At 33.7% G+C, this 26,732-nt stretch overlaps 1 protein-coding gene across 1 annotated transcript in view; it reads left to right on the forward strand.

The window, feature by feature from the left end:
- Positions 1 to 4,851: 4,851 nt before the first annotated feature.
- Positions 4,852 to 26,732, forward strand: part of LOC112603481 (ephrin-B1) — a 253,294-nt gene continuing 231,413 nt past the window's right edge. The window contains exon 1 of the mRNA XM_025352053.1: positions 4,852 to 5,717. Within this exon, the coding sequence (XP_025207838.1) occupies positions 5,473 to 5,717 (245 nt within the window). The 5' untranslated portion in view covers positions 4,852 to 5,472. The remainder of the gene's footprint in view (positions 5,718 to 26,732) is intronic.

Genomic DNA, 26,732 nt, shown 5'->3' on the forward strand with positions numbered 1-26,732 from the left:
TTGTAAAATATTATCATTACTTATTAGTAAATCGTTTTGCATTACAAATTCAAAACCTTATTTACAATTATTATCGTATTATATGAAATGTATAGGTGTTAAGTTAAGTGTAACTATTAATAATATGTGTGTTAATGTTAATAATATTCATTGAAGTGTTGAAAAAATAAAGGAGAAATAACCGACGGATAGTATTTAATGAATGTTTTGTTTATTTATATGAAATACAAAAATGAATAATAATTGTTGTATTACTACTACTACTACTACTACAAATAAAATAAAATAAAATAGGTAAAATTACTAGCTATCTAATAAAAAGAAAAATATAGTTTTCGATTTTTGTATTGAATATTATTATATTTTATCAATTTATTAGTCAACCGCTTTATCATTTTAATGATTTATAACTAAGTCTATTTGTATAAGGAATTCATGTTAAAATTTCATTAAAATTCCATTTAATACCTATCTTATTTTAAATATTGCGAAGTATCTGTTTATTTCTTATCTAACATATATTTAACGTAAGTCATAGGTACAACTATTTTATGTGTAGAACAAACGACAAAATACTTCATAACACTGCAGAAGTGATGTTTTTATTAGCATGAACATATTAAATCCATTAAAGTGCTTCATTCAAATAGTTAAAACTTACTACCCATATGATCTAATAGTCATATTCATACACATAATTACAGTAACCAATAACATTTTCATCTAAAAGTCTGTATCTACACTCATAAGTTTTACGTTTAAAAGTGTACCTATTCAATAACACTTTTCTGTAATATGATAACTTCAAAATAATTTACTACTACAGTGCTATATTTTACTACGAAGGGTAATAAATTATGAATTAATTATTCAATAACAAAAAAATACATATTTACAATGTATACATTACACACACACACACACACACACACACACACACACACACACACACACTTATATAAATATATCATTATCATAAAACTAGTTATAAATATTTAATCGCCGTTTTTTACAACATATCCCAATATTACATGCAACTTAAGAACTCAAAATAAAACTATATTATTAAAATTACAATTTAAAACATTTCTATGGTTAATGGTTATTATCTATAAAGTATTAATGCAGGTATTATAAATTCGCCTTCTAAATGTTAATAGCTTGGTAAATACTTGTTGAACATTTTAATAATTTTATTTTTATTTGCTAAATAGTAGGAGCGTCAATAAAAGTTATATTATAATGAATAAAAAAAAAAAACATTAAAACCATTTCAAAACATTCTAGTTTTTTTTTTTTTATTCGAAAAATCCGTCATCACATGGACAATACTATAATAATATAATTACATAATTACAGCTTAACAATATTCTAAGTTCTGATTTCTGATCAACAAATTGTTTTCAAAACTTAACATACTTAAACCTATAAATAGTACGTGATGTTTATTTATAACAAGCTTCTATTATGGTAAATTATAATTTATTAATATTACAAATAATTAAAACTTAATTCACTTTGTCTCACTGTAAAACTTAGGTATTATTTAAACTTGTATTTTATATTATCAAAACTAAAATTGATATATACGAGATGTGATTATCGTTTTTGATTTAATACCCTAGTAGAAACAATCGAAAACAATATATTATACATTATACAATATTTTATTATTAAATATTGTATACCTATTACCTATTTGGTTGAGAAAGAACTTAACAATATTTTTTAAGGAACTAACCAATTTGGTTTTTTTTTCTATCGATTTGTTCAAAGATAATTATTGATGAAATGGATAAAATTATATTTATATAATTATTCGTTACCCACTAATTTCAGAATATTAAATTTTACAAATCCGGCAAAAGATACGATCTCAAACAGAAAAATAAATATTCTCAATGATGATGGAAAGTATTACCTATATGTATATTTTAAAATGCGAACCTACCCATCAATAGGTATGGCGCGGATCGTATCGTATTGTGTAGTTATTCTTCATCGACTACGATTCGTGCCCACGTACATTATTATTCTATAACCGTCAAGATAGGATCACGCGTACATAACCTATCGAATAATTATGTTAAAATAACTGACGATTTTCGAGAGACAAAAAAAAAAAGATAAACACAAATCGGTTTATAGATGAAATGTACGATTAATATGTATAGCCTAGGTACACAACGGAGCAGCAAGAGCAGTAGGTTGAGTCTTATTGCATAGGTATCCTATAAATTATAATATGAACAAACGTTCGCTCAGTATTTTGTAGAAAACATTGCAAAAACGATACATTAAGTATAAAATAGTACATTATGGAATCGTCTTCAACTGTCACCAATCATTTCACTATATAAAATTTTTAACCCAACATGTTATGATCGATTGGCATTTATTAGATTAGAATAAAATTGATTAATTTTACTGTAGAAAATCCATATGCAGACATTTATCACAGCCAACCTCCTAAATCATACTTAGTTAATAATTTTACATTTTTAAATTAATTATGTTTCTTTTTATATCACTAAAATATCTGTGAAAGTATAAAATATCCTCAATAGGTAATTTACAATTTAATAAAAAAAACCACTGACGTAGCTCATTTTAATTAAAACGAGTCAATCGCTCAAGTCTAAATAAATTTAAAATTAAAAAATAATTTCTATCATAAATTTAATAAATACAAATTACAAAAAAAATCTTACTCTACAGAATGAAATAATAAAAAAATATTTTTCTTAAACGTATAACGCTAACAAAATACTTTATTAATATTTTTATTTTTTTTTATTACACTCATTATTTTAACATTTAAACTGCAAATTATATAATTTTAAAATATAGGAATACAAATTCAGAAAAACTGCAGGCATTGGTAAAACATAATTGCATTGAAAATTGTAATAATACGTATTTATAATTATAAGTTTACTCACTTGAATCATTATTTTTACTTTTTTTGCATCCTATTTTATTTATAAGTGTTGAAGCAGGGACAAATGTATCGTTCTACCTACTCGAATAATACCCGTGCGGTAATGCACGCCCTTTACCACACACGTTTTACCTTTTTTATTAAAAATTTGTTAAGTTAATGGTTTACAATGCAAAAAGTTGTGTATCCATATTATTGTGGAGGTACATGACGTGTGACAATGACGACACGCTAATAGGTACTAGTAATACTTACGCTATGCGTCATATAGTACACATGTATCCGGCTTACGGAGGACAGACGGTGGCGACTTGAAAGCAAACATTTAGAAAAAAAAACATTTGAGAAAGAATTCTATCTTAAGAATGTACGTTGTAAGAACTGCTCGTGATGGGTGGAATGACGGATTACTGGAGTTGTTCGTCCGAAATAAAAATGATTCTATTCTTTGACTTTTTGGTCTATTCAGCTCATTAACTATTAAGCATTATGAAAATAGTTTTTTCAGTTTACAAAATACAATTTATGAATATATGATAAAAAAATCACAGTATCGGCATATAGCGAAGTTGGAAGTTACTATTTATTTTAGTCGAGTACCTACCTTTTATAAATGACGAGCTAATTGTAATTATGTAGTAAAAACATTGTCTGGTTTTTACGATAATTTAATTTTTAAACAAATTATGAGCATCATTAATTAATCGTAATATCTATTTTACACGGGTACTTTAAATAATTGTTTAACAATAATTGAAATATCATAAAAATTGATGTAGGTACAAAAATAGATATATAATATACTAACGTATTTTAATTTTAGAACTTGATATACACATATTTGCTCAATTTTACTCGACTTTAATATTAAAACTTTAACAGCACAAAAATGATTTCGCCGAACATAAATTTACCAACTCCGTACCTATACGTTTGTAAGACGATTAGATGAAAAAGACTGCCCACGAGGGTGTAAAATTCTTTTGATTATTATATGATATTTAAACATTGCCGCGCGGTATTATTCTGTACAGCTCACACGGCGTTTCTCAATATTCGATCTCGGTCGCTCGCATGTCCGATCCGAAATTTTGACGTTCGACATTAAAAATATGTTTTTATATACACGAATTTATAACGTCGCGTTTGTGCTGCACGACAATTAATATTTAATGACGGCCATTGAATCGAGACCATCGTTAAGACAAAATAAATAACATCTATTAAACCCTTTTTACTAGGAAAAGTCTGAAGAAACGCATTTTATAACAGTTTGGATTTCGCAGTATGTTTAATCTGCGAAAATCGTTTTTATATCATTTTGTCGAGATAATATTATAAGCGCTTGGTTTTTTCGCGAATTAGGGACTCTAACCGAATAATTCTAGTCGGTAAACAAACACCGCAAAACAATGATTAACGTTATTATTTCTGGGAAAATTTCGGGGATAATCCATGTTTAAACAATTAATCTCTGTAAAAATAGATGATATAGCTATACGTCCTCGCGCGTCCCGGCTTTTCGATCACCCATCACAATAATTCAAACGCGATATTATTACCTGTCATTATTATTTCAACTTGAACTCTAACTATTGTGAGTATAGGCACCTCGTTATAAAGACGACGACGACGACGACAACAACAACAACGATAGGATGATAATATCGCCGTCGTGGAGATGGCGTGTCGGTCGTAGACCGTCAGGCTGCGCCGGTATCGCTGCCGCCGCCGAGTATCGTCGTCGTGCCTCGGGGTGCCGGGTGAAGCGTCGGCGGCTGTAGCGTTGGTAAGGGGCCGGTGTGGGGGAAAGGGTAGAGGGGACGCCGCCGTGTTGGGCACGCGGCGTTGCCGGACCGTTGCGCGTGCGGCGTTCACAGCAAGAACGCATTCGCCGTCAGTATCGTATCGTCGGCCCTACCGAGTGGTGTAATTTTGTGTCTGTGCATTGCATTCGCGCGTCCGTCCGTCCGTCCGCCGCCGCCGCTGCCGTCGTCGTCGGTTGTTTTCAGTCGATTTGTTTTATTCTTTATCGTTTCCGCACTATTACTATCCGTCGCTCTCGGACACGTTTTTTGCCATTATCGACACACGCTCATCTTGCGTGCAACACATCGGTAATCGTATTAAGATAATTAGACTTGAGCTGTTGGCTGGCGCTCCTCCTCTGGACGACGATTGTTTTTGCCGCGCGACCACCGCCGTCGCAACACTCGCACGCGACATTGTCGTATCCGACACTTCGGCAAACACTATGCTCCGGCCGTGGGCAAACGCCGTAGCCGCGCACGACAGACGTGACTACGTCTCGACCGCCGCCGTGCCGACTCGTTGTTAACGACACTCGCGTGTGTGTGCGTAATCCCGTCCGCGGCGGGCACACGCAGCGGAGAACCGTCCGAGGAGGACATCTCACACTCTCTTTCTCTCGGGCTCCCGTCGAGTCCGCTGTCCGCGTCGTCGACGAGAGCGATTTTTTTTGGTTTTTGTCGAGACCGCGACATCGCATTGACCACCGCCTCCGCTGCGACATGGTTCTGTTCGACAACCTGTTCGGGTTCCCGGGGCTGCCGGGCTGCCTGCCGTACTTCTCGCCATCGCCGTCCGCGACCGCCGGGCGACGGCCCGCGTCAACGACCATGCGCGGCGTGTCGTGCACTAAGATCACGTCGTGCCTCACGCTGGTCCTGCTCATCTGCTTCGAGACGGTCCTGCTGTCCACCGTCAGCGATTGCACCAAGTCATTCACCGTGCACTGGAACACGTCGAATTCAATGTGAGTACACCTATCTACCACCCGTCCGACGTGACAATTACCCGTGCCCAAAGCCCATCAACCCTCTCTCCAACCCAACGACCCCTACTTCCGGAAACCCCTCGACTATTTGGCGCTGGCTACCCTCCAAGACGCCAACGCAAAACTATCATCCCCCCCTCCCCGGTAGCAAAATATATAGACCGCACCGAACGCGCGTGTACCCCAGTATATATATAATATACGTATGTATTGTTATTGACTTTGGACAAAAACACTGATGTATTTATTTAGGTGTATTTTTGCACTGGGTACACTGTAGTTGTTTCGGACCCCGTCGGTTTTAAATAAAATGTTATAATATAATATATTATTGCTCTTTTTACCATGAATTATTAATGTATTATTATTGCCTATATTATTATGATATATAATAATTGAAATTTGTGTCGCTTATTACAATTATTATTGTACTGTAATTATGATTATTATTATTATTTAATCGTTTCGGACGCGTTGTGCCGAGACCATTTTACATATTATTGTTTCCTTGAGTTTTCTCGTGAGAAACACAAAATTAGTGGTATATGTGTGTGTGTACGCGTGTACGCGTAATATAATTTTTAACCCACCTACCTACCGATTTTAATGCGTGTGTGTGTGTGCGGTTCCCCCCGCGGTACGAAAACTCGTTTCGATAATGAGCAGTGACAGACGTGATGGAAATATCCGTGATGAAAGAAACATTGAACTTGACGAGAAGATAGTAGTACTGCTGTAGTGAGCTATGGGTCAGGGCGGTAGGTCTTATCCCCCCGCCGCTTACGTTCCATCGACGGCGATGTGTCTAATGTAATCCGTGATTTCTGAATAATAATTATACGATGACTTTTATCTGTTTTCGATTTATTTCCGCGTCCTATTATGTCTAAACGGCCGGTAAAATCAGAAACATACCTAGGTGACCCATTCGCGAAAGGTATATTATATATTATTTGATGATATTAATTATTGTACTCGGCATGGATCGAGGTGACACCAGTGTATGTATTTCAATGCAAACGGTCGTTCAATTGGATGGACGTTTTACCGTCGTCGAAAAACTTTAAATTAACGGGTGATCCGAACGTTCGACAACCGCGGCATGGCTTCTGTAATAAGTCAGCGTCGATGGCGGGGTAGTTTGTGGGACTCACTGTAAACTCTAAAATGGTTTGGCGGGTCCACCGATTTTTCCAATTCACCGCGTAACTGTTTTAAAAATTTCCCGTTTGATTATAATTGATTGTCGTCGGTGCTTGAACACCGGGAAAATTGGCGAGTCAATATAGAAATATTTTTCTTAGACCTGGGGGCTGGGAGCCCCGAACAGTGATATTCGAAAATTGATTCTTAATTCCATTAAATACCATACTAAACGAGTCGTTGATACAAAGGTGATTATCGAGGCTCATAATAAAGAATTTACTAGAAAATACTCATTCTAGTTATCTTAACTCGTTCTTTAAATAGGTATATATTTTTTTCTTAACGCACACTACTTGGCTTATGTAATATGTACCTATAAAAATAATATACATAGTATTATTTTCTTTGTCATCGTCTAAATCGTGTTGGACGAAATACATAGTAGCTATCCAACGCGACACGATTTTTATTATTATTAAATACCGAACGTTTTGAAAATCATAATAATAAGTGATAACTTTGCGTTTATTGCTAATTTTATTGTCTACTACATGATATTGCTATGATAATGAACTCGACGTAAGTCATCGTTGTGTATGAAAAAAAAAAAAAATTAAATTAAATCTGAGAAAATTTTAATACAGTTGTTAGAAATATAATATCGGCTAACGGACTGTCGTTTGCTTCGCTATGAAGTTGGTACACATAATATTCTATAAAACGACATATATATATATATATATATATACAATAATACACGATTTGGTTAATTTTTCACTTTTAAAAACTGTCCAGATATATCATATTATTTTAACAAAATTTTACAAGATATAGAATATGTTAATACATGATTACTGTAGCCACACATAATAGACGCATACACGTTTGCTACAACGCACGATGACGCTTCTTCTCTTCTTTTTCTTGAGCAGCCTGAATGCCTTTATATTTAAGCGATTTTCATCACTTTTTAAGACGTATTCCCTGTAGCCACTTGTCTCGGCGTATAATAACATGTGGTGTACACCCTTTAGAGTGCGGGTTGCGGAGGCGGAGATGACAAAAGTGAACTTTTTTTTTAATATAAAGAAATAAACTACCTGCCTAATAAAACGAATTTTAATATTAAATATATTTATTATTATTTTTTTTTCCAACCGATAATAATATTCTCTTCTCGCGGGCCTCGACCGTAACCGGTTTCGATCCATCCGCGTGTGTCCGAACAGAGGGAGTTTGTCCGAGTGTGTGTTAACCTTGGGAATTTGATGAATGTTCATGATTCCTCCGGACGCACTCAGCAACGCTGTAAAAAGAGTTCTCCCGACCGGTGAGCAGGGGAAACAAACGGAGAAGTTTTTTTTTCTTTCTATATTTTTTTTCCGTTTTTATCTCATAACCTCTTCTCGTACCCCCGCTCACCCCCGGGAAACATAATGGATCTATAGAATTTGATAAGACGATCGTGATTTATACATCCTATGTTCTGAAAGTTCTGTGAGAAAATTTACCAAAAAAATTGCCAAGAGATGTAATGTAAGTTTTTTAAAATGTATAGATATCATTGTAGATAACGTCGTGTATCATTAATATATTGAAAATTTATCTCATTGAAAAATTGTAGTTCTTTTTTTTTATTCGGTTTATTATTATTATTTTTTATTTAAATACGCCTTACAATTAATGTTCTTATAAAACTCTATCATTCGACACGGTACTTAAAAATGTAGACTATTTTTAGAATTTAGATGCCATTAAAAACTATAACGTGCATAATATTATTGCTGTTTATTTTTTTTTACTGGAATTAAGGATACTGTTTATTGTTTTATAGGCAGGGATACTTACTATCTTAGTATATCTTTTATGCTGATTAAAATAAGACATAGTATAATCAATTTCATTTAAATTTAAAACAAAATTATGGCTGATATTTAAACAAAACTTTAGGTTTATTATTTAGTGTTTACTGTGATTTTCAATTTCGTATAAATATTTAATAAGTTCTATTAAAAAAATTAATGCAAGTAGATAGGGTGAATATTTTCTAATATGAAACAATTAGTATCTTTTTTTTATTATTAATCATAATATGAGAACAGTTTTAATACTGCATAACAACGATAATTATTTCATTCACAAACTTTAATTATTATTCATTGCAGATAAATTCTTTATGACATAAAATCCATTAATATACGCTACCTACCTAGGTAAATTTATTTTAGAGAAATTAGCTTTAGCATTTGATGGCAGTTATAAATCGAGTTTACATTTTAATCATTTTATATTAATTAATAAACGTTTACTCTATGTATATTATCACCTGTCTTTATTACTGTTTTTTTTTTTTCGTACAGAATAAAAACTTTATAGGTACCTCTATAGTTTTAAAGTTTTATGTGTTTTAATTTTTATTTTCTAATATCTTCACTCATTGTTACACGTTTATGTGCATTTTTTTTCATTCGCTCACAAACAATATTAATAATCAATTTAAAGTGTTATCATACAATCTAAATTTAAATTTGCTTGTCAACGTATAAAACATCCTAGTCAAAACGGCATGCACACAATTTTATTATCCGGTAATTGTGTATTTTTGTTATATTACACTTCCAACCACTATCTCAGTGAATTACCGGATCTCGACTTGAACTTGTAATAAAATAAAACCGAGTTTCCGCTGTTCAACATAATGTAAAAAAGAAAACCGATAACTTATCATTTATACGTACATACATAGGTAAGGATTAGATATAGCTGTTTTTTTTTCTACTGCGCTTTTATTTTAGTGAGGGGTATCATCTCGGCCACCTTGGATGACCACTCGACGAGTATCTACCATATTATTATTTTCGTTTGTAGACTGTAATATTCTATTATTATTGCCGAAGATCGTAAAGATGTTCGGTATATGCGTATTTTTGTTTTTCTTTGTAATTGCTAATATATGTGGTAGACACATGGATAGCGTTCGATTATTTTGACGTTTATTACGAATGTCGTCTGTAATTCTAACAAAATATAAGACAACATAAACTTTAATATGTACTATAATTCATAATATTAAGGTGGTCTTACGGAAAAATATTAAATAAAAGTATTTTACTCGCCATCTAACACCACCGGCGTAATAGCGGGTGGTGGTGGTGTAGTTGGCTCAGTGGAGTGATGAGTAAGGGGGGTGTGAATTCGGTATTCGTATAAATAATAAATTAGCGACCACCCCTTCGACCTCTCGTGCATGGGTTTAAGGGGCCGCCGCGTGTTCGTCCCACTCTCCAAGGAAACAACCATACTCTAGTCTTCGTCGGGGTGTGCTGGCAGACGTGATCATGCGGCGTTGTGGTAGTAGTCGGTCAGTGTTTTTTTTTGGGGGGGGGGAGGAAAAAGTGTCAAACCATCGATGATTACAACCACCCCATATTCACAACTTCACTACTTACTAACTTCACTATGATCCACACAATTTAATATTTTGTTTAATATACGAAATCTTAATGCCGTACGATAGGTTATTTTTATACCATCATTGTGTGTTGTGTTCAAGTGTGACACTCCTATACCAATTGAATTTAGCACGATTTGTAAACCTACTAGTAAGCAGTATCACTGGTGAAAGAGACCGATCGAAATAAAATGAAAAAAAGAAAAAAATCTGCAGCTCTGGAAAATTTCTTGCTGCTACACAGACGCGTTTGCCGTCATTTTTTAACATTGGTGGCATTTTTATACTACCTCGAACAAACTCGCATATTATGGTGAATTATAACGTACATAATGTAATATATTATATTATACGTACCCATTATACTATATTAAGCAATATGGTGTTGCGCTGGTCGACACATTATGTGAGCGCAGAGTTTTTTACCCGAAAAAAAATACCTCCAGTGTTGAGTCCACTTATATATTCTTTCGTCAGGTTATAGGCTGAGTGCTACAAGGTATGACACATAACGAATTCTTCGTACGTAAACATTTTTCGAATTTCGTCGTTTAATTTAGGGAATTTGAAACCTCTGTTTGGACTTTTTTTAATACAGTTTTGTTATATAAGATTATATTAGGTATATTATAATGTGATACTTACGGGTACTGCGCAAACGAGATCGTTTATTTGATTATACGAAATTCCTATTTAATAGTGTAATATAATATTTAGTACCTTTGTCGTGTAGAATATAAGTAATGGTATAGGTACTCCATTATGACTAATTAAAGTAAAATAGGTGAGCATATTATAATATTTTTGGTCCGACAAAAATGTTCCCATCGGTACATTGACATTTCGAAGTCTTAATGATGTTATTGTACTTTATGAAAGAAAACGCGGACGAATATTAAAATTTCAAACTATAGGGGAAAACGTTTTTTTTCCTGTATTAATAATAATAATTACCTACTACAAATGTGTTTCGTCAATGTGTTTTTTTTTTTTGTTTTATATTACAATGTTTTCCTATCTATGTATTATAAAATATAAGTATAAATTGTGTTTCATTTTAGAGTACAAATATAAAAATAAATCAATGGAACACATAATTTATTATGCATTTTATATTTGTTTTCCGATGGTACAGAGTTTCTTTTATGCATATTTCTCTAATAAATGTAAATTATTTTTAAAATTTTTGTTTCCTGCGCCGGATATGCCTTGCTAAATATAAAATCTTTACGAAACAATTAAATTTATTGAATTTCCTTGATTGTGCTTTTAGTCTGGCTAGTAATAATACATTAAATTACTCTAAGTTTAACAAGCAATGAAATAAATAATGATCACAATTGCGACGATAAAATACTAAATATTTATAACATTTGGCTGTGATTTTTCTTAACACGTGACAATTTATATTCAAATTAAATGGGACTAAACGTGTTGTAAGATTGGAAGTCTGTATACAGTAGACGTGGTAGTAGGTAGTGTTAATACTGTTAATAGTATAGCAGTAATATGGTATTTAATACGCCACGATGATAAAATAGTAATGACCCACTGATATGAGATGAGCTGTCAACAGTAATTAAAATCAACTTTTTTTTCTTTTATTATTAATTAAGATAATAGCAGAGTGTTTAAAATTAGCCTAAATACATATTGCGGGTCGTATATGGCTATCCTCTCATTATATATTTTTTAAATTGTTAATTACTCGAAAGAAAATTTAAATGCCGATATCATTATTGGTTTTTTTTCATAAACTTGTATCTGAAACACTTGAGTGTTCATAGCTATTAAAAATACTAAAATAGAGATAAACAAAAAGGGATGTGGGCAGCAGAATAAAAAAAATTAAAATAATCGTTTATAATAAATATTAACTTAAAAAAAAAAAAACGTGTTTACAGACGTAGTGTAAGACATTAGAAGAAATTATGGACAATGAACAAATCGTCTGGAGACACCTTCGCATTAATTTCTGTCTTTATACCAGTCTTTAACGTGTCCCAAGAATATACTTAGTTTATTTTTTTTGTTGTTTATTTTTTTAATTATCATTATTCTTTGAAAGTATTTCCGTCTAAAGTTAAAAAATAGAAAATTGATGATTTTCTTAGTTACTGCCTTATTAGAGTGTATTGATTGAAGAAAGATTATTTCCCGTTTTTTGATTAATCATCATTTGATTACGTTTACCATTTTTTGAATAGTTAACAATAAAAATAAAAGTTTTTTAAATAATACCCACCTTGACTGATTTTCATTTATTTACATACCCAACACCGGATTAAAGCAAATAAACTATTTGAAAAAAATCTCTTTCGATAGTTACCAAACATAATGATGTGTATATTATATTTACACAATCAATACTTCAAAAGGTGTATCTACATGTTTTCTGTTAAAAATTTATTTGTTCATTATTAATAGGTATCTATCGTGTATATAATTATATATAGATACCTACTTCTAATATAATAAATAATAATTGTCATTACATCACTGTGATTAACTGATTATCCGAATATAAAAATTACTGTAAGAAGCGCCCTTCGTTTAGTTATTACTGTTGGTTTTGTGTACTGCATGTGTTTTTATAACTTATACCAACAATAAAGCATAAGGCATTTACGTTTTTAAATTTTAAATTAATAGATTATTAATAGTGTATAATTAAAATCAACATCTAGTGTCAATATTGTTGATGTTAGAGCATATTATTTAAATACAATGTTGATACTTGCAATCTAATAGTAAAAATAAATAAAAAAATTACTAAATAATTAATATTCATTGATGCAATGTTGTTTAAATAAGTTGTTGACTTATGCTTGGTTTATGCGTTGTAATTTATACATTATTTTTTGTGCGTGTGCTCTTCAATATTTTTAAATTTCTTGAAAAAAACACTTACCAGACCGTTATTTATGAATTACGTTCTCAACAAAATCGCGTAAACTATATTATGCGTATGTAATCATATAAAATAAAATCCACAATTTTCAACTCGTCGGATCTTCCGCTGAATAGCTTTATATAGTATAAATATATTTAAATTTAAAACGTATATACTTTCCGATGGTGTCATAAATGAAAAAACATTGAAACGTGCCAGAAATCTGCCGGTATATATAGGTACCTACTGCCTTCGCAAATTATACAAATCACGTAACGTAACTTGTCTCGAGGGGACAGCGGGCAGCGTTATGTCAAATGTGTATTTTATTTTTCAATCTTATCGGACATCGATTGTGGGACGGAAATGTAACGAATAAAGATACGACGTACGATTTATAAAAATATTGATTTAACGCTCAGGAACAAGATTGTTGATTGTTACTATGTAGTATTTTAATATCGCTTTTATTCTAATGGGATGTGCAGATTTTTTTAGACACACTGCAGCCCGTTTCCGTTTCGCCTACTATCGATTTTGACATTATTTCCGATGCGTTATCAATATCATTAAATTACACAATAATATTATATTATATAATATGTATGGCTAACGTATGGTAATAAAATAGAAGCAAATATAAATTATTGTGCTTTTTGCAGTAGTCCCGATGCGCAAAGGCGTAACTATATGAGTAGTATAACATTTATTTTTTGAGAGGGAATGAATTTTAGTTTTATTTTATACGTTTTTAGAAAATGAAGAAAATAAATTACGTTTTACGTTATAATATTTTTGTTAATTATCAACAGTTTTGTCAGTATTTTATAATAGTACATATTAATGCAATTGGACCTTAAAATCCCCCAAATTATAATCGTTATACCCGCCACTGGCGCGCAAAATATATAAATGGTCGTAAAAACTAAAAATGTCCGAACAGGAGTAAAAAAAGATTTTTTCCCCTGGTACGTGTTTTTGATTTTTACATCCCCTCGATGCACGAAAATTTGGGAGTTTTTCTTCTTTTATAGCTCACGTTTGTGTATTGCGGTTTATGTACGCGGAGAGCTGTGATAGTCGTCGTCGTCATCGTCATGTAGTCTTGTAATCACAAGCACTAGTTTTGTCTTCCTCTCTCACGCATACACACACAGACACTCACGCAGGCACGACTGTCTGACCTCGGGTAACCTCTACCCCTGCGCCCCAGCATACCAGCTGCATACCTGTGCCCAGGTTCTGGTATTTTTTATATAGCTTAGCCCCACACAGCCGATATATATACACAATCATGTATACATACAGATACGCCTATATTATATATTATGTAATGTAGTATATGAATAAACCGTTGAGTGTGTTATACACAAACACACTCAGACAATATAATATATATACTGTTATTATTTCTCTCTATTTTTCTACTCTATCTTTTACGAGGACATCATATGAACAACATTATGGATAGGTACTCTGTATACCTATCTGTATGTAAGCGTGTTATATATACGTTTTTCTTTTATATAGCTCCAAGTGTTTGTCGGTGGCGACGGTAGGTGTATACGTATAATCTACTCTCAACTATAAACAGTTGTCTTGACCATTATAATGTTGTCTATATAGTGTATACATATATAATAATATGGACCACGAGAGGTTTGTTTGATTTAAAAAAGTGTGTGGCGGCGCGTCATTCGGTGGCATCATGCGATGCGAGTGGGTATAATAATAATAATAATAATATGATATTATAAATATTATAATCGAAAACGTGTCGCGTATACTAGCCATGTTGGTGGTCCTCAAAATAATAATATTAATGTGTACACGGAAAAGTGCCCATTTCGGATTATCGGTAGTTATTTTTTTCAACAGACATGGTGGTAGTGTAGTGACCAGAGGTTTAAAAAAAATCAGAAAAACGGTTTAGGTAGGCATAACTGTTTGTTATGTATTCATATTTCGTTTTAGTCAAATTTTGCTTCGTTTGCGAAAATTAAACTTCGAGTGTGACAGAGGAACACATGAACGGTTTTCTCAGAACCGTTTGAATACGTGGTCATGTCAGAGTATATGGTATTAAATTAATGTTTTCCGGTTCCAAATTGCATTCAAAATTCTCCAATGCGTGACAAATATTAATTGAGAAAGTATCGATTTTTACATTTGCCTTGTCATTTGTACACTTCGGTGTTTATGAGGGCGATGAAAAATGTGTACGGCAATTAAACCATATCCGACTGTCGTTTCATCCACCTATTGTTATGTTCATTGTAAATCGCTAGTAATAATTATTTGTAAAAATATCACGAAAAGTACTAAAGTCTTTTAAAGAAAAGTTAATTAATTTTAAATTCATGTTTATTTTTAAAACATTTTTTTTTTTTTTTTTGTGTGTGGGGTTAGTTTAATTTTATTTTTATTAATTATTGACCCTTTGTAAGTGGGATTTTTCGGCTCCCGGGATGTATTTATATCTTGGTAATCCTCTTGAAGGGAGTTACGCCCTAATATTTCCGTCACGGCGAGTTTCTCACGGAATGGTTACATTATTATTATTAATTGGACTTTATAAAAATATACTATTATTTTTTTATTTTTTGAAAATATTTTATCGCTGGTGATCAATATTAATTATTATTGTTCTACCATACTCGTCATTATAGTTTAATAACTAGGTATAGTATTTTTTATTTTTAATAAAAATGAGATTATAACATCTGTATTTTTAATTAGTGGTTAAAGTGAGTATTTTAAAGTTTTCAAAAATTTAATGTATAAAGATATAAATTTTGTATTTGTTCTGCTGTCTATTTTTATATTATATTTCAAACTTCAACAATATATACTCGAAAATTTATTAAGTACTTATGTATTATATGTATCGGCTGTAACGATGTATACCTAGAACTCAACATTATTTCCTATTATTTTTGTGCTCTTTTATTGGTCATACACTCGTATAAAACAAACAAAAATGGATTCTCTTATACAACATACAATTCTACTATTATTATAAATACTGGGGGCCCATTGTCACTTTTGAAAAATCAAATCACAAATATCTTGCCTGACATGTCTAATGAAAAATCAAAATTCTCACGAGTATGTGTGTTCTATCAATTTTATCAATTCCGCGCATTATAGGTAGTGAATAAACTTAGGATGATTTTCTTCGTTTAAAAACTGATATTTTTTTATAAAAATGACTCATGACAGGTTTACACCGTGCCAGTTTATAATATTTTTTAATGATTGACAAATTATTTACTTTTAAATTACGATACTTTTTAAAAATTGTACACTTATGGGTTTGGTATTTCACAAAATATTATACATGACGTATAGTATATGAGTTGTCATAAGATATATTAGTTTTATATTCATTGTTATGAGCAAAATATAATTGACGTAATCGTTAGTTTCACTAGAAGCGTCACAAACTATTGTCTTAATGTTCCCAAGTGTTATAATTTATTTAAAGATATTGTATTTAGTGGTAAATATCTCGGATGGTCATAGCCGATGTAATAAAATTGAATACATTTAATTTTTATACGTCGAATCTATCTGGGTTAGTTTTTAAAATAAATTAATTCCATTGATTCATTCAGTACGATTTTGAAAACGTCCGGGTCGTCATCGTGGTAGGTACTCATCAAAATGTAAACTTCGTTAGGTAAATAAACTTTAACAGGAACTTAAAACGTCCGACGATATTTAACCACAATTCAAACGTTTTAATACGCAGTTAATTATGTTTTATATGGTAGCCACATGACTTTTATACGCTGTCGCATTTATTGGATTGCGTCCATTAATGTGATTACTCGCAAGAAAACCTTTACAATCTTTTACTGATCAGAGTTGTTTTTGAAATTGAAATGAGAAGAGTTTTTGGTGCCACCTGTAAGCCGAATAAAATAACACACGATAGAATTTCTGTTTGTGCGCAGCGTATAACTGCAGCTCTGATTAACAAGTCATTAAAAAACAAATAAAGGTATACATATTAAAGGTTTAGCGGTAGTTGTATTGGGCCGATATTAATTATTTTTTTTTTATAACATTATAAGTTTTAATATTATTTAAAATGGTGTACGAAATTCTAATAATAAGTTTATACCAACATAATATTATACGTACTGTATATTATATTGTTTGGTTTATTAACGAAATACATCATTAAATACAATTAACATCTAACAACAGATATGTTAAGTCAGCATAATGAACGTAGAAGTTTACATTGTATTATACCTATTTAAAATGAACTTCGGATATCCGACTTGTTTTCAGAATCTTGTCTATTTTGTTTTTTATTATTTTTTTTTTTTTTGTACCGGATTTTGGGTTTGTTTTTTTCGATGCGTGGATGCATTTCGGTCTTAAGCTTTTAATTAGAATGTGATGGGGATTTGGGAAACTTATGATGAAAATGAAAAATAAAACCATGGTTATTATTATAGGTCTGCTGATACGGCGTACTTCTTTCTCGCCTCCGTAACGTGCCGAGCTTAATTTTGAGCTAATCAACCGTTTAAACGTAGTACTTCCGCACTGCATATTAAAGTGTTGTAGGTATAAATGATAATGCGCTACACAACAACAATGCATAACCTTTAACGATCGGTTAGGTTAGGTTTTGTCGATTAATGTGTGTGGACAGCGAAGATGCATTTTGGGTACTCAGCTGCATCATTAACGAGCGATAACTTTGTATATAACTTACATAGGATCTAGAAATATACAATAATAATAATAGGTATATTAGTAATAATATAGAAATGTTGAGTCAAAAATATGAAATGCCAGGAACAGAAACGGAAGAGAAAAAACAACGGTCAAGTCGGACGGCGGCCACAAAGTCGTTAGTTTTTGCTGTTACTATTTTGTGCAGCGGGGCCGCGGGGGCAGCGCGTTCAGTTGGTCGAGCGAAGAAAAGCGGACAAGGAAAAAAATCGAATTATATGAAACATTTTACTTCGGGGTCGAGCGCGAAATTAATTACGTTAAGTGATGTTACATGTGGCGATCTCGCGGAGGGGCGTGCAACGGTGGTTTAGTTATGGAGTCTCGTGGCCGTAGGGTGTATTTTAGTTCTCAGTGTTTAGTATTTACTCAACGGTAATCCCTAGAAAGTTTCGTCAAAAACTCGGAATACATTATAACGTTGGTTAAATTTACCTAAAACAAATCCTTGAAAATAAAAACAAACACCACTATAATTAAAGATACTATACAGGGTGATTTTATTTTTACCACACACATTTTCTATACTAATACTATTATATAAAACGATAAGTTGTTAAACACATAATATAATAGAAGTGCAATTTACCGTTTTTATGTGTGTTAAATGAGATTTTAAATTTCGATTTGATTTTTTGTTTTATTCGCAAGAAATAAATAAATATTCAGACGTCACTTATATACAATGGTGTCTTAAAAGCTTAACATTTTCAGAGAAATCACTATAATTAATAACTATTTTCTAAATCCATCACCCAGTACTTCTTCTATCCATTCAATCTGTGTAAATATAAAAAAAACCGCTTCGAGAAACAGTAAAACATTGTATTTTTTTGTTTACAAACGCGGATTATTTTTATAACATTAAAAAAAGGTCTTAACACCTACCGACTAATAATTCAAAATTCAACCCTCGGTTTTCAAATTTTAATACATGGGCGTTCCGATACCACACGATAATTGTTCGAGGAAAACGTTGATTTGACAATATAATATATTTAACAAATCAATGCGACGTCGATGTGTATAAGCGACGCATGGATTGATTGCTTTTGTGTTTCCTCATTAGAGTGTTCGAAAAGTGTTGTATAACGTTAACTAATCGGTTGGTGTAGCAGTTTATTATAATATTGTTGTATTATATGAGTGTGGATGAGAAGGTGTAGTGTTATAGGAAGGTACGAAAAATTTGTCGCGCGTAAAAAGACTACGACAACTATATAACAATAATACCTACCCGACGGAAATCTCCTCCTCTCTACAACCGTTCGGGGTCGCAGGTGCTCGAGAACTCCACACGCACAATACAATCAAAACGTTTTGTTCGAAAATTCCGACTTTTTTTCGCAGTACATAATATTGTATACAACGCGAGTGTTTCGCGAGGGTTTGGGATCAAAACGAATATAAATCCTAAGGTGTGTCCGTCTACCGGCATTGTATTATCGTCCCGCGGCAGCAGTGTATTATAGTGACCTCCATCCACCCCCTAGGCGCTGCCGACCGGCGAGGACCTCGGAGTTTTCGTCGAGCCCGTTATAATATATATTATAATAATATGTTTAATAGACTAGTTGCTGCTGCTGCCGTCGCATATTACACCTTTCAGACTGGGTAACATAATCGTCCCTGCGAACCCGAAAACCGGTTTTAACTGCAGACGGACTACACCGTATAATGTGTTGGTACTTAAGTGCGCAACGGCCGTGTGTAATAATATAATATTATTATATTCTACGCGGGTGTTAGTGGTGGCGGTGCAACGGTGTCGTCGACGGACGCATTTTTTTTTCTCCCCCATCGTCATTCTTTTCTCTCGCGTTTTGTGTATTATAATAATATAATATACTATATTATACACACATATACGTGTGCACATGATTTCCATCGCGAGGACGCGGATGACGATTTTTGTCATTTATTTTTTGTCCGAGTTCCTCGCACTGCACGCACAATATATCATGTACCTACAAACACTTCTCTTCCGTTCGAATGTGTGCGTGCATGGTATAATATGTTATACCATTACAAGCATATATGTATTTCACCAGTGATGTACACACGCATAACACATAATATTTATATACATACATAACAGTATACGAACATATTATTATAATATACACTGCACGTGGGCACGCGGGTAACGAGGGTGACTGCACACACGGTGCATAGTCTCCTTTATGCAGTCCGTCCGCGTGCGACGTCCTATATACCTATATTAACGTACGTATTTGCTGCACGGACGGACATTTAATGCGTACGCTGTGCACCGGTGCATAAGGCACTCACCGCGGAGGCGAGCGTCGTATATTATAATATGCACACGCAAAACTATAGAGAATTTTTTTTTCTTTTCCCGTTTAATAAATTTTTTTCCTACCCCGTTTTTGCATACGTCTGACGCGAAAAGAGGCGGATCGCGTTTTAGGCGTGGCCAAAAGGCGCGCACCTCGCCGCCGCCTATGTGACCGCCACCGCCGCCGCTGCCGACCGGAACTGCTGCGTGCAACGAACGCATTATGCGCGCGTATACGCACTGTGATTAACTCAACGTGCGAGTGTGCGCGAACATCCGCCCCTCCGCCCCTCCGCGCCTGCATCGTTGTGTATACTATACCGCGGATGATGATGTGCGCCGTATGTACCTCTCTATGTATACTCACACACGTCGTCGTCTCTTCACATTTCCAATTAAAATTATTATAACGCACACGCATGTACACGCACGCACGCGTGAGAGCCAACGCACAGTCTCGGGTGTCTCGGTATGTGCACAGCTACCGTGGGTTCGCGAGCGCGGGGCAAGTGCGCCGGGTAGGCACAAGTGTCTCCACCCGCGTACGCGCCGCGAGTCGTGAGCCAGTGACGTTGTGACGATACGGCGGAGTTGGGAAAGCGGGGAACGGATGGCGTGGAGCACGAGTGAAAATGATTTTTGAAATTTCTTTTTTTTACGTGTAGGGTTGCCATTTTTGAAAAAACTTCTTATTCGGGGAATCGCGATAATAGCTATCTCTTCCCCCCTTTACCGCGCTAAATTTAAAACGGCGACTCGTTAGGCTTGTAGTATAGGTAGGTAGGTACTAGGTAGTCGTTACGTCTAACTACTTGCGGTTTGTCGGAAAATTAATTGAAATATGTTACATATCATAACATTAGTACATCACGCCTCGTATCACAATGATTATAAAAATAAATTTATCATTACATTTTTTTGATTTAAAATAAATTTAAACTATATAAGCTATAAGTAATGTACCTACTCTTTATTTTTTTATTTTATTATTGGGAGGTATTTATTAGAATAATTAAAATATTTTGACTGTTTTCGTGTTTAGGTCCAGGTGCTGCATATCTTAAGTATTGGATTTCTTACATCCTTTTTAAGCTTTTCTTTGTACTTGCAAAATGTTGTCGGTAGGTGTTTATTCGTAAGTGTTACCTCGCATATAGTTATCTATCTTCCTTTGGCATTAGTAAACTGTTACTATAAATGCACTAATATGTAAATTAATTAAGAAAAAAAAAATTATAATATTGTTTTTTAAACAATTATATAATTTTAACGATAACAGCTAATTCATAAATTATATTTTATTACCCAGTTCTAATCTTTAGATGCCTATACTCTTTTGACCGAGACTTCAATGATTCCTTGACAATGGGCTGAATACTTGTTATTGTGTCTCGATGTTATTGTGACGAATGGCACACTAAACTGCAGTACATTGTATACAGGGTGTCAGAGTGCGTATACTCCTTTATTGTCGCTGTACGTTTGTAAACGACGACGAATCGGACATTTTCGGAAGGTCGAGAAACTCGTACAATAGCTCTTAAGTACTTGCACGATCATTCACTCTGTATCCATCTCGGATTTTCGGCCATCGCATAATAATCACCCAAGTCCAACACTTCATTATTATTATTATTATTATTACCATCATCGTCACACGATTTATAATTGAACTCGCCTTAGCGCGTCGTTTCCAAACATTGTTGCGGTTATACTATTATATAATATTAATATATTAAATTGTGCGCGGTCAAATTTTGACAATTCGTCGTAAATCAACACGAAAACTAATTTTGAACAGTTTGAAATTGAAGAGGCGGCGCATGAATTATATATGTACGCGCTCGTATTATACGATTCCAATATACGTTATAACAAGCGCGCTCTGCAAAAAGGTTTTTCGTGTACACAGCGAAAGAAAACGAGTTGGACACAAAAGTCATTCGATCATATTATTACTATTACTATTATAATAAATATTATATAAATGAATCCATTTAATTATCGCTTCGGGCCCACACTAACAAGCCATTCTAATCACTTCATTTTTTTTCTACGAAATGAAATGTATTCAAATGTGGGACGACGCAGCACCGGTTAGGTACTTCGAACGTGTATCACATCTGCCGTATAACATTAATAATCATAATTTTATTATTATCAAACGTCTATTCTACCCGCGTTATGACGGAAGAAACGGGCGCATGAGAGACAGATACAGTGAAGAAGAGTGATAGAGCGAGTGACAGTGTGTGTGTGTGTGAGAGAAAGAGAGATAGAGAAACATTCTGCGTACACCACAGTGGCTCAACGAAATTTAATACATTTTGTAGTTTGCACAGGCTTCTCGTAATTCAATAACTCAATAGGTAGGTAAACATACGACTCAATCAGAGAGGTTTCAATTGGGTCGAATGTTTACACTTTAGCGTACAATTTTTTAAGCTTTATAATCGTTTTCTTTACATATATTTATCCGTCCATCTGTTGTTTTGACCCGTTTCCGGTCCATGTAATTATTATTATTATTATTATTATTATTATTATTATTATCATCGTCATCACCATTATTATTATTTGTCATGGTAATCGATGTTACGTTTTTGACAAATATTTCGATCGAGGGAACGCAGTGGGTATACTTTTGTGTATCTTGTTTTCATTGTGTGATAATGGTTTTGTATCCGTCTATATACTCTGCAGCCGTTTGTACAGCATTCCATGAGTAGCAGCTGGTCATAACGTGTACGACAACCGATTCCCTTTTAATAATTCCGTCCGCTAAATTGTGTACACGCATTTCATTTCATTGAAATGCGTTTTTTAAGAAAAATTCTTGGTGGTATTTAATTTATACAATTGATTTTTTCTTTTTTGCGCTAGTCGCATTTCTATGTAACATAATATACGTATAATATTGTACTTTATATACCTATTGGTGAAACCGATGACGGTGATAAACGAGCTTTAAATTTCGTATTTCATTTTTTATCGCCCGGTCGCGATTTAACGACGACGAGCGTTTAATGCGTACCTACCTATATACAACAGCCATGTACCTATATAATATTATATGATACGCGGTTGTGTATATTATGTTATATTATTGTATAGATACACGAAAAAAATTCCAAAATGACCGTGTACACTGTCGCCGTGGTCTGTGGAATTTAGACCGATATAATAACCAATTCGTAATGAGGGTGTATTGGTTCCCCTGTCATCGGTTTGCCCAGATTTTCCCGCGATCAAATCGTCTCTTGTACATAATATTATAATGTACGGTGATTACGGCGGTCGCGTACAGATATAATATTATATTATCCCATAATTTACGTCGTCGCAGCTCATATACTACTCACACATGCGCACGCGCGGACACGTGGGACATATAATTATTTTCGTTCCTGCGATTCCTGCTAGACATAATAATATTTTCTTTGAAAACACGATCCCGATGCATGATAATAATTAACGGTTACCTGCCCGGATTTGTTATTTTTTTCGATGGAATTTTTATCGCGGTACACGACAGATCTCGTCGTCCGTCCGTCCGCTCGCCGTCACAACCCATTGTGTCGAATCACACACATCACTTACCATAGTAGAGTTGTAAAACCTAAACACACACATACATAGTACATTATTATGTAAGCACATAATTTACACGCGTATTGTAATATTGTTATGTTGTGTATTGCACGGTCGATGGGCTGATATTTCTGGACCTTTTCCGTTTAGTGTCTACGAGCTGACAGACCGACGGGCATCGTCGTCTGCTACAACAGCGGCGGCGGCGACGGCATACCATCTTGTATTATACGACTGTACTCGTATATTATAGTCCACCCCGCGCGCCGACCGATGGGCGCGGCAGAAGTTATGTATGCGGGGCAATGGTGGTGCGGGGGTAGTGAACGGTTTTTTGATCGATCACCATTACACTCGTTATTTCGTATGTGCATAATATAATAATAATAATAATAATAATGCCACGGTGATAGTATTATAATGCGTCTGTTATACTTCAAACGTGGTAGATAGAAGAAGGAAGGATAGACCAAATTAGTCAACGTTACCTGTGTGTATTATATAAACTGGTGTTTGTAATATTATTATATTATGGTGTGCACATAGCAACAGGCTTCGTCCTCGCCGCTACATAGTATGTATTCATAGTCACATAGCTGGTAGCTAATGAATTATTATTTATTATTAAATAATAAATGTGTGAAATACGTATAGGTACCATCCCCGGAGATAAGGGATATTTTATGTTTAACAAAGTTGGTGTATAGGTTTTCTGTATATTATATACGTATTTTATGCGATATATTTTAATCTTTTTTTTTTTTCAAATATTTCTTATCTTGCCAGTCGCTACTCAGATGCAGCGTTTATGTTTCTAATGTAAACGCGTTAATAACAAAATGAGTTTGTGTAGATGGGAGGATGTACTTATTACGTGAATAAGTATTATTAAGTATTTTGTTGAAAAATGTTTTCTAATACAACATATGAATTTTCTCTTTTTACTACGGTTTACAAATGGCGTGATCTGTACCAGTTTAATAACGGCCTCGCTATTACGTTCCCGCCGACGTGGTCGATGCGAGAAGAAAAAAAATATACATAATAATTGAAATAAAACGTGTGCCGCGTGTACATACTGCACACGCACATACTCCATATAGATGTATATTATGTTTATAGGTAGGTAACGTACAACGACTGCCGCGCATAAAACACGACGGTGGTTGATTGGCGTGTTCAACACCATTAAATGGGGCCAAAACGACCGTGTTCAGATATTGTTATGTTATTAAGTCTAGCCCACCAAAATAATACATTATAAAAAAAAAGCAAATCAAAATAAATCCACAGCGTGTTGTAATGGCGCGTATATAGTACCAATATATTTATATATATATAAATAGAAAGAGAAAGGCATATGCGCACTTAGGTATTTTATAATATAATATAGGTACGGTGAATAATATACATTGGCGCCCTTAATGGAAAACGGCATGTACTTTTGGCAACGAGGGAGGTTACCGTAGGGTCGCCCGCCACCCTCCACTCACTATTGACGATTCCGCTTGTATCTAGATTAGAGTTAAAACTCTGTGTGGCGATAATCGTATAATAATAATTATATATACGTCCGACTTCGTATATAACGGTGCTCTGGCCATTATCAGATTAACATCAGCAAACAAAGAGTGGAAATTGTTAAAAACAAGTTGTGCGTTATATTTTGTGCGCACGCACACGGACACATACTTACCGTCCGACGACGACCATATTATATATACACGTATATAGGGGAAACAGACGAGTATAATAACTGTGCAGCGTCAGTGTATATAATATACAGTCGGTTGATTGAAAATTTGAATAATTTGCCGCTTACGTACCCATATATTTATATATATATATATGTATTATATACATTTTAAGCGTGCGTTTCTTGTGTCCAGAAACGCCCGTGAACTTTTATTAGGGTGTACGAATATATATATAGGTGCCTGTTTATTATAATTATCGTTTTCGACTGTAATGAAAGGGTTGATAACGGACTTTTGACATTTTCGCGATAAATTGAAAAGGTTAATTGTTGGCGCGCGACACAGGTATATACGTATGTCCGATTAGTGAATGTCACATGACCGCGACTGCCCGTATCACACCCATAATAGAAATATTACAATTGAGTCTCATGGACCCAACTTTGCATCAAATTTGATTCGAAAATTTACCTAATTGAGTTCAAAAGTAACCTTATTGAGTTGAAAAAATTAAAAAAAAAAAAAAATTTTTCTTCCCATTTTACAGGATTGTATACAAAATATCAAAAAAATGATTATCAGTTATTGCTGAAAAAATTGAACTCAATTTGGATTAAAATCGGAAGGAATTCAACCATAAATAATGTTTCAGATTTGTTGACTGAACTTTTATAACTTCCCTATTTCGCATGATATAATAATTAGTATACGTGATACCATATGTATAAGACGTATTTAATAATATTATCTCGATTGGTTGTTATAAATTAATTTGTATAACGTATGTGTATAGCAGCTGTGTGTTCCGGACATCGTTGAGATCGATGTGGCGTAATATGCGTATTTGAAATGTGCAAATAAAATTTGTGGAAATCGAATCGTTCCTCTTAAGTTTTCTGATATTAGCGAATCGCATTCGTGTGTGTAGAAGACCCGCAAGTAATTTTCCGGGTTGATGAGTTTACTTGAAATACAATATCTATCACTTTAACGCTTCCTCTCCAACGTTCTACTGTACAAACAAAATTAACCACATTCGGTCTACCGTTGATGTATAGTATTAACGATACGAATCCGTGGAAATGATGTATGGAAAAAAAAATGTCAACGGTGACGGGTTATTGAAGAACGCCGTATTATACGTATATACGCATAGATTGAA

The sequence above is a fragment of the Melanaphis sacchari genome, unplaced genomic scaffold (assembly GCF_002803265.2).
Source record: "Melanaphis sacchari strain LSU unplaced genomic scaffold, SCAv2.0 Contig109_pilon_pilon, whole genome shotgun sequence".
Lineage (NCBI taxonomy): Eukaryota > Metazoa > Arthropoda > Insecta > Hemiptera > Aphididae > Melanaphis > Melanaphis sacchari.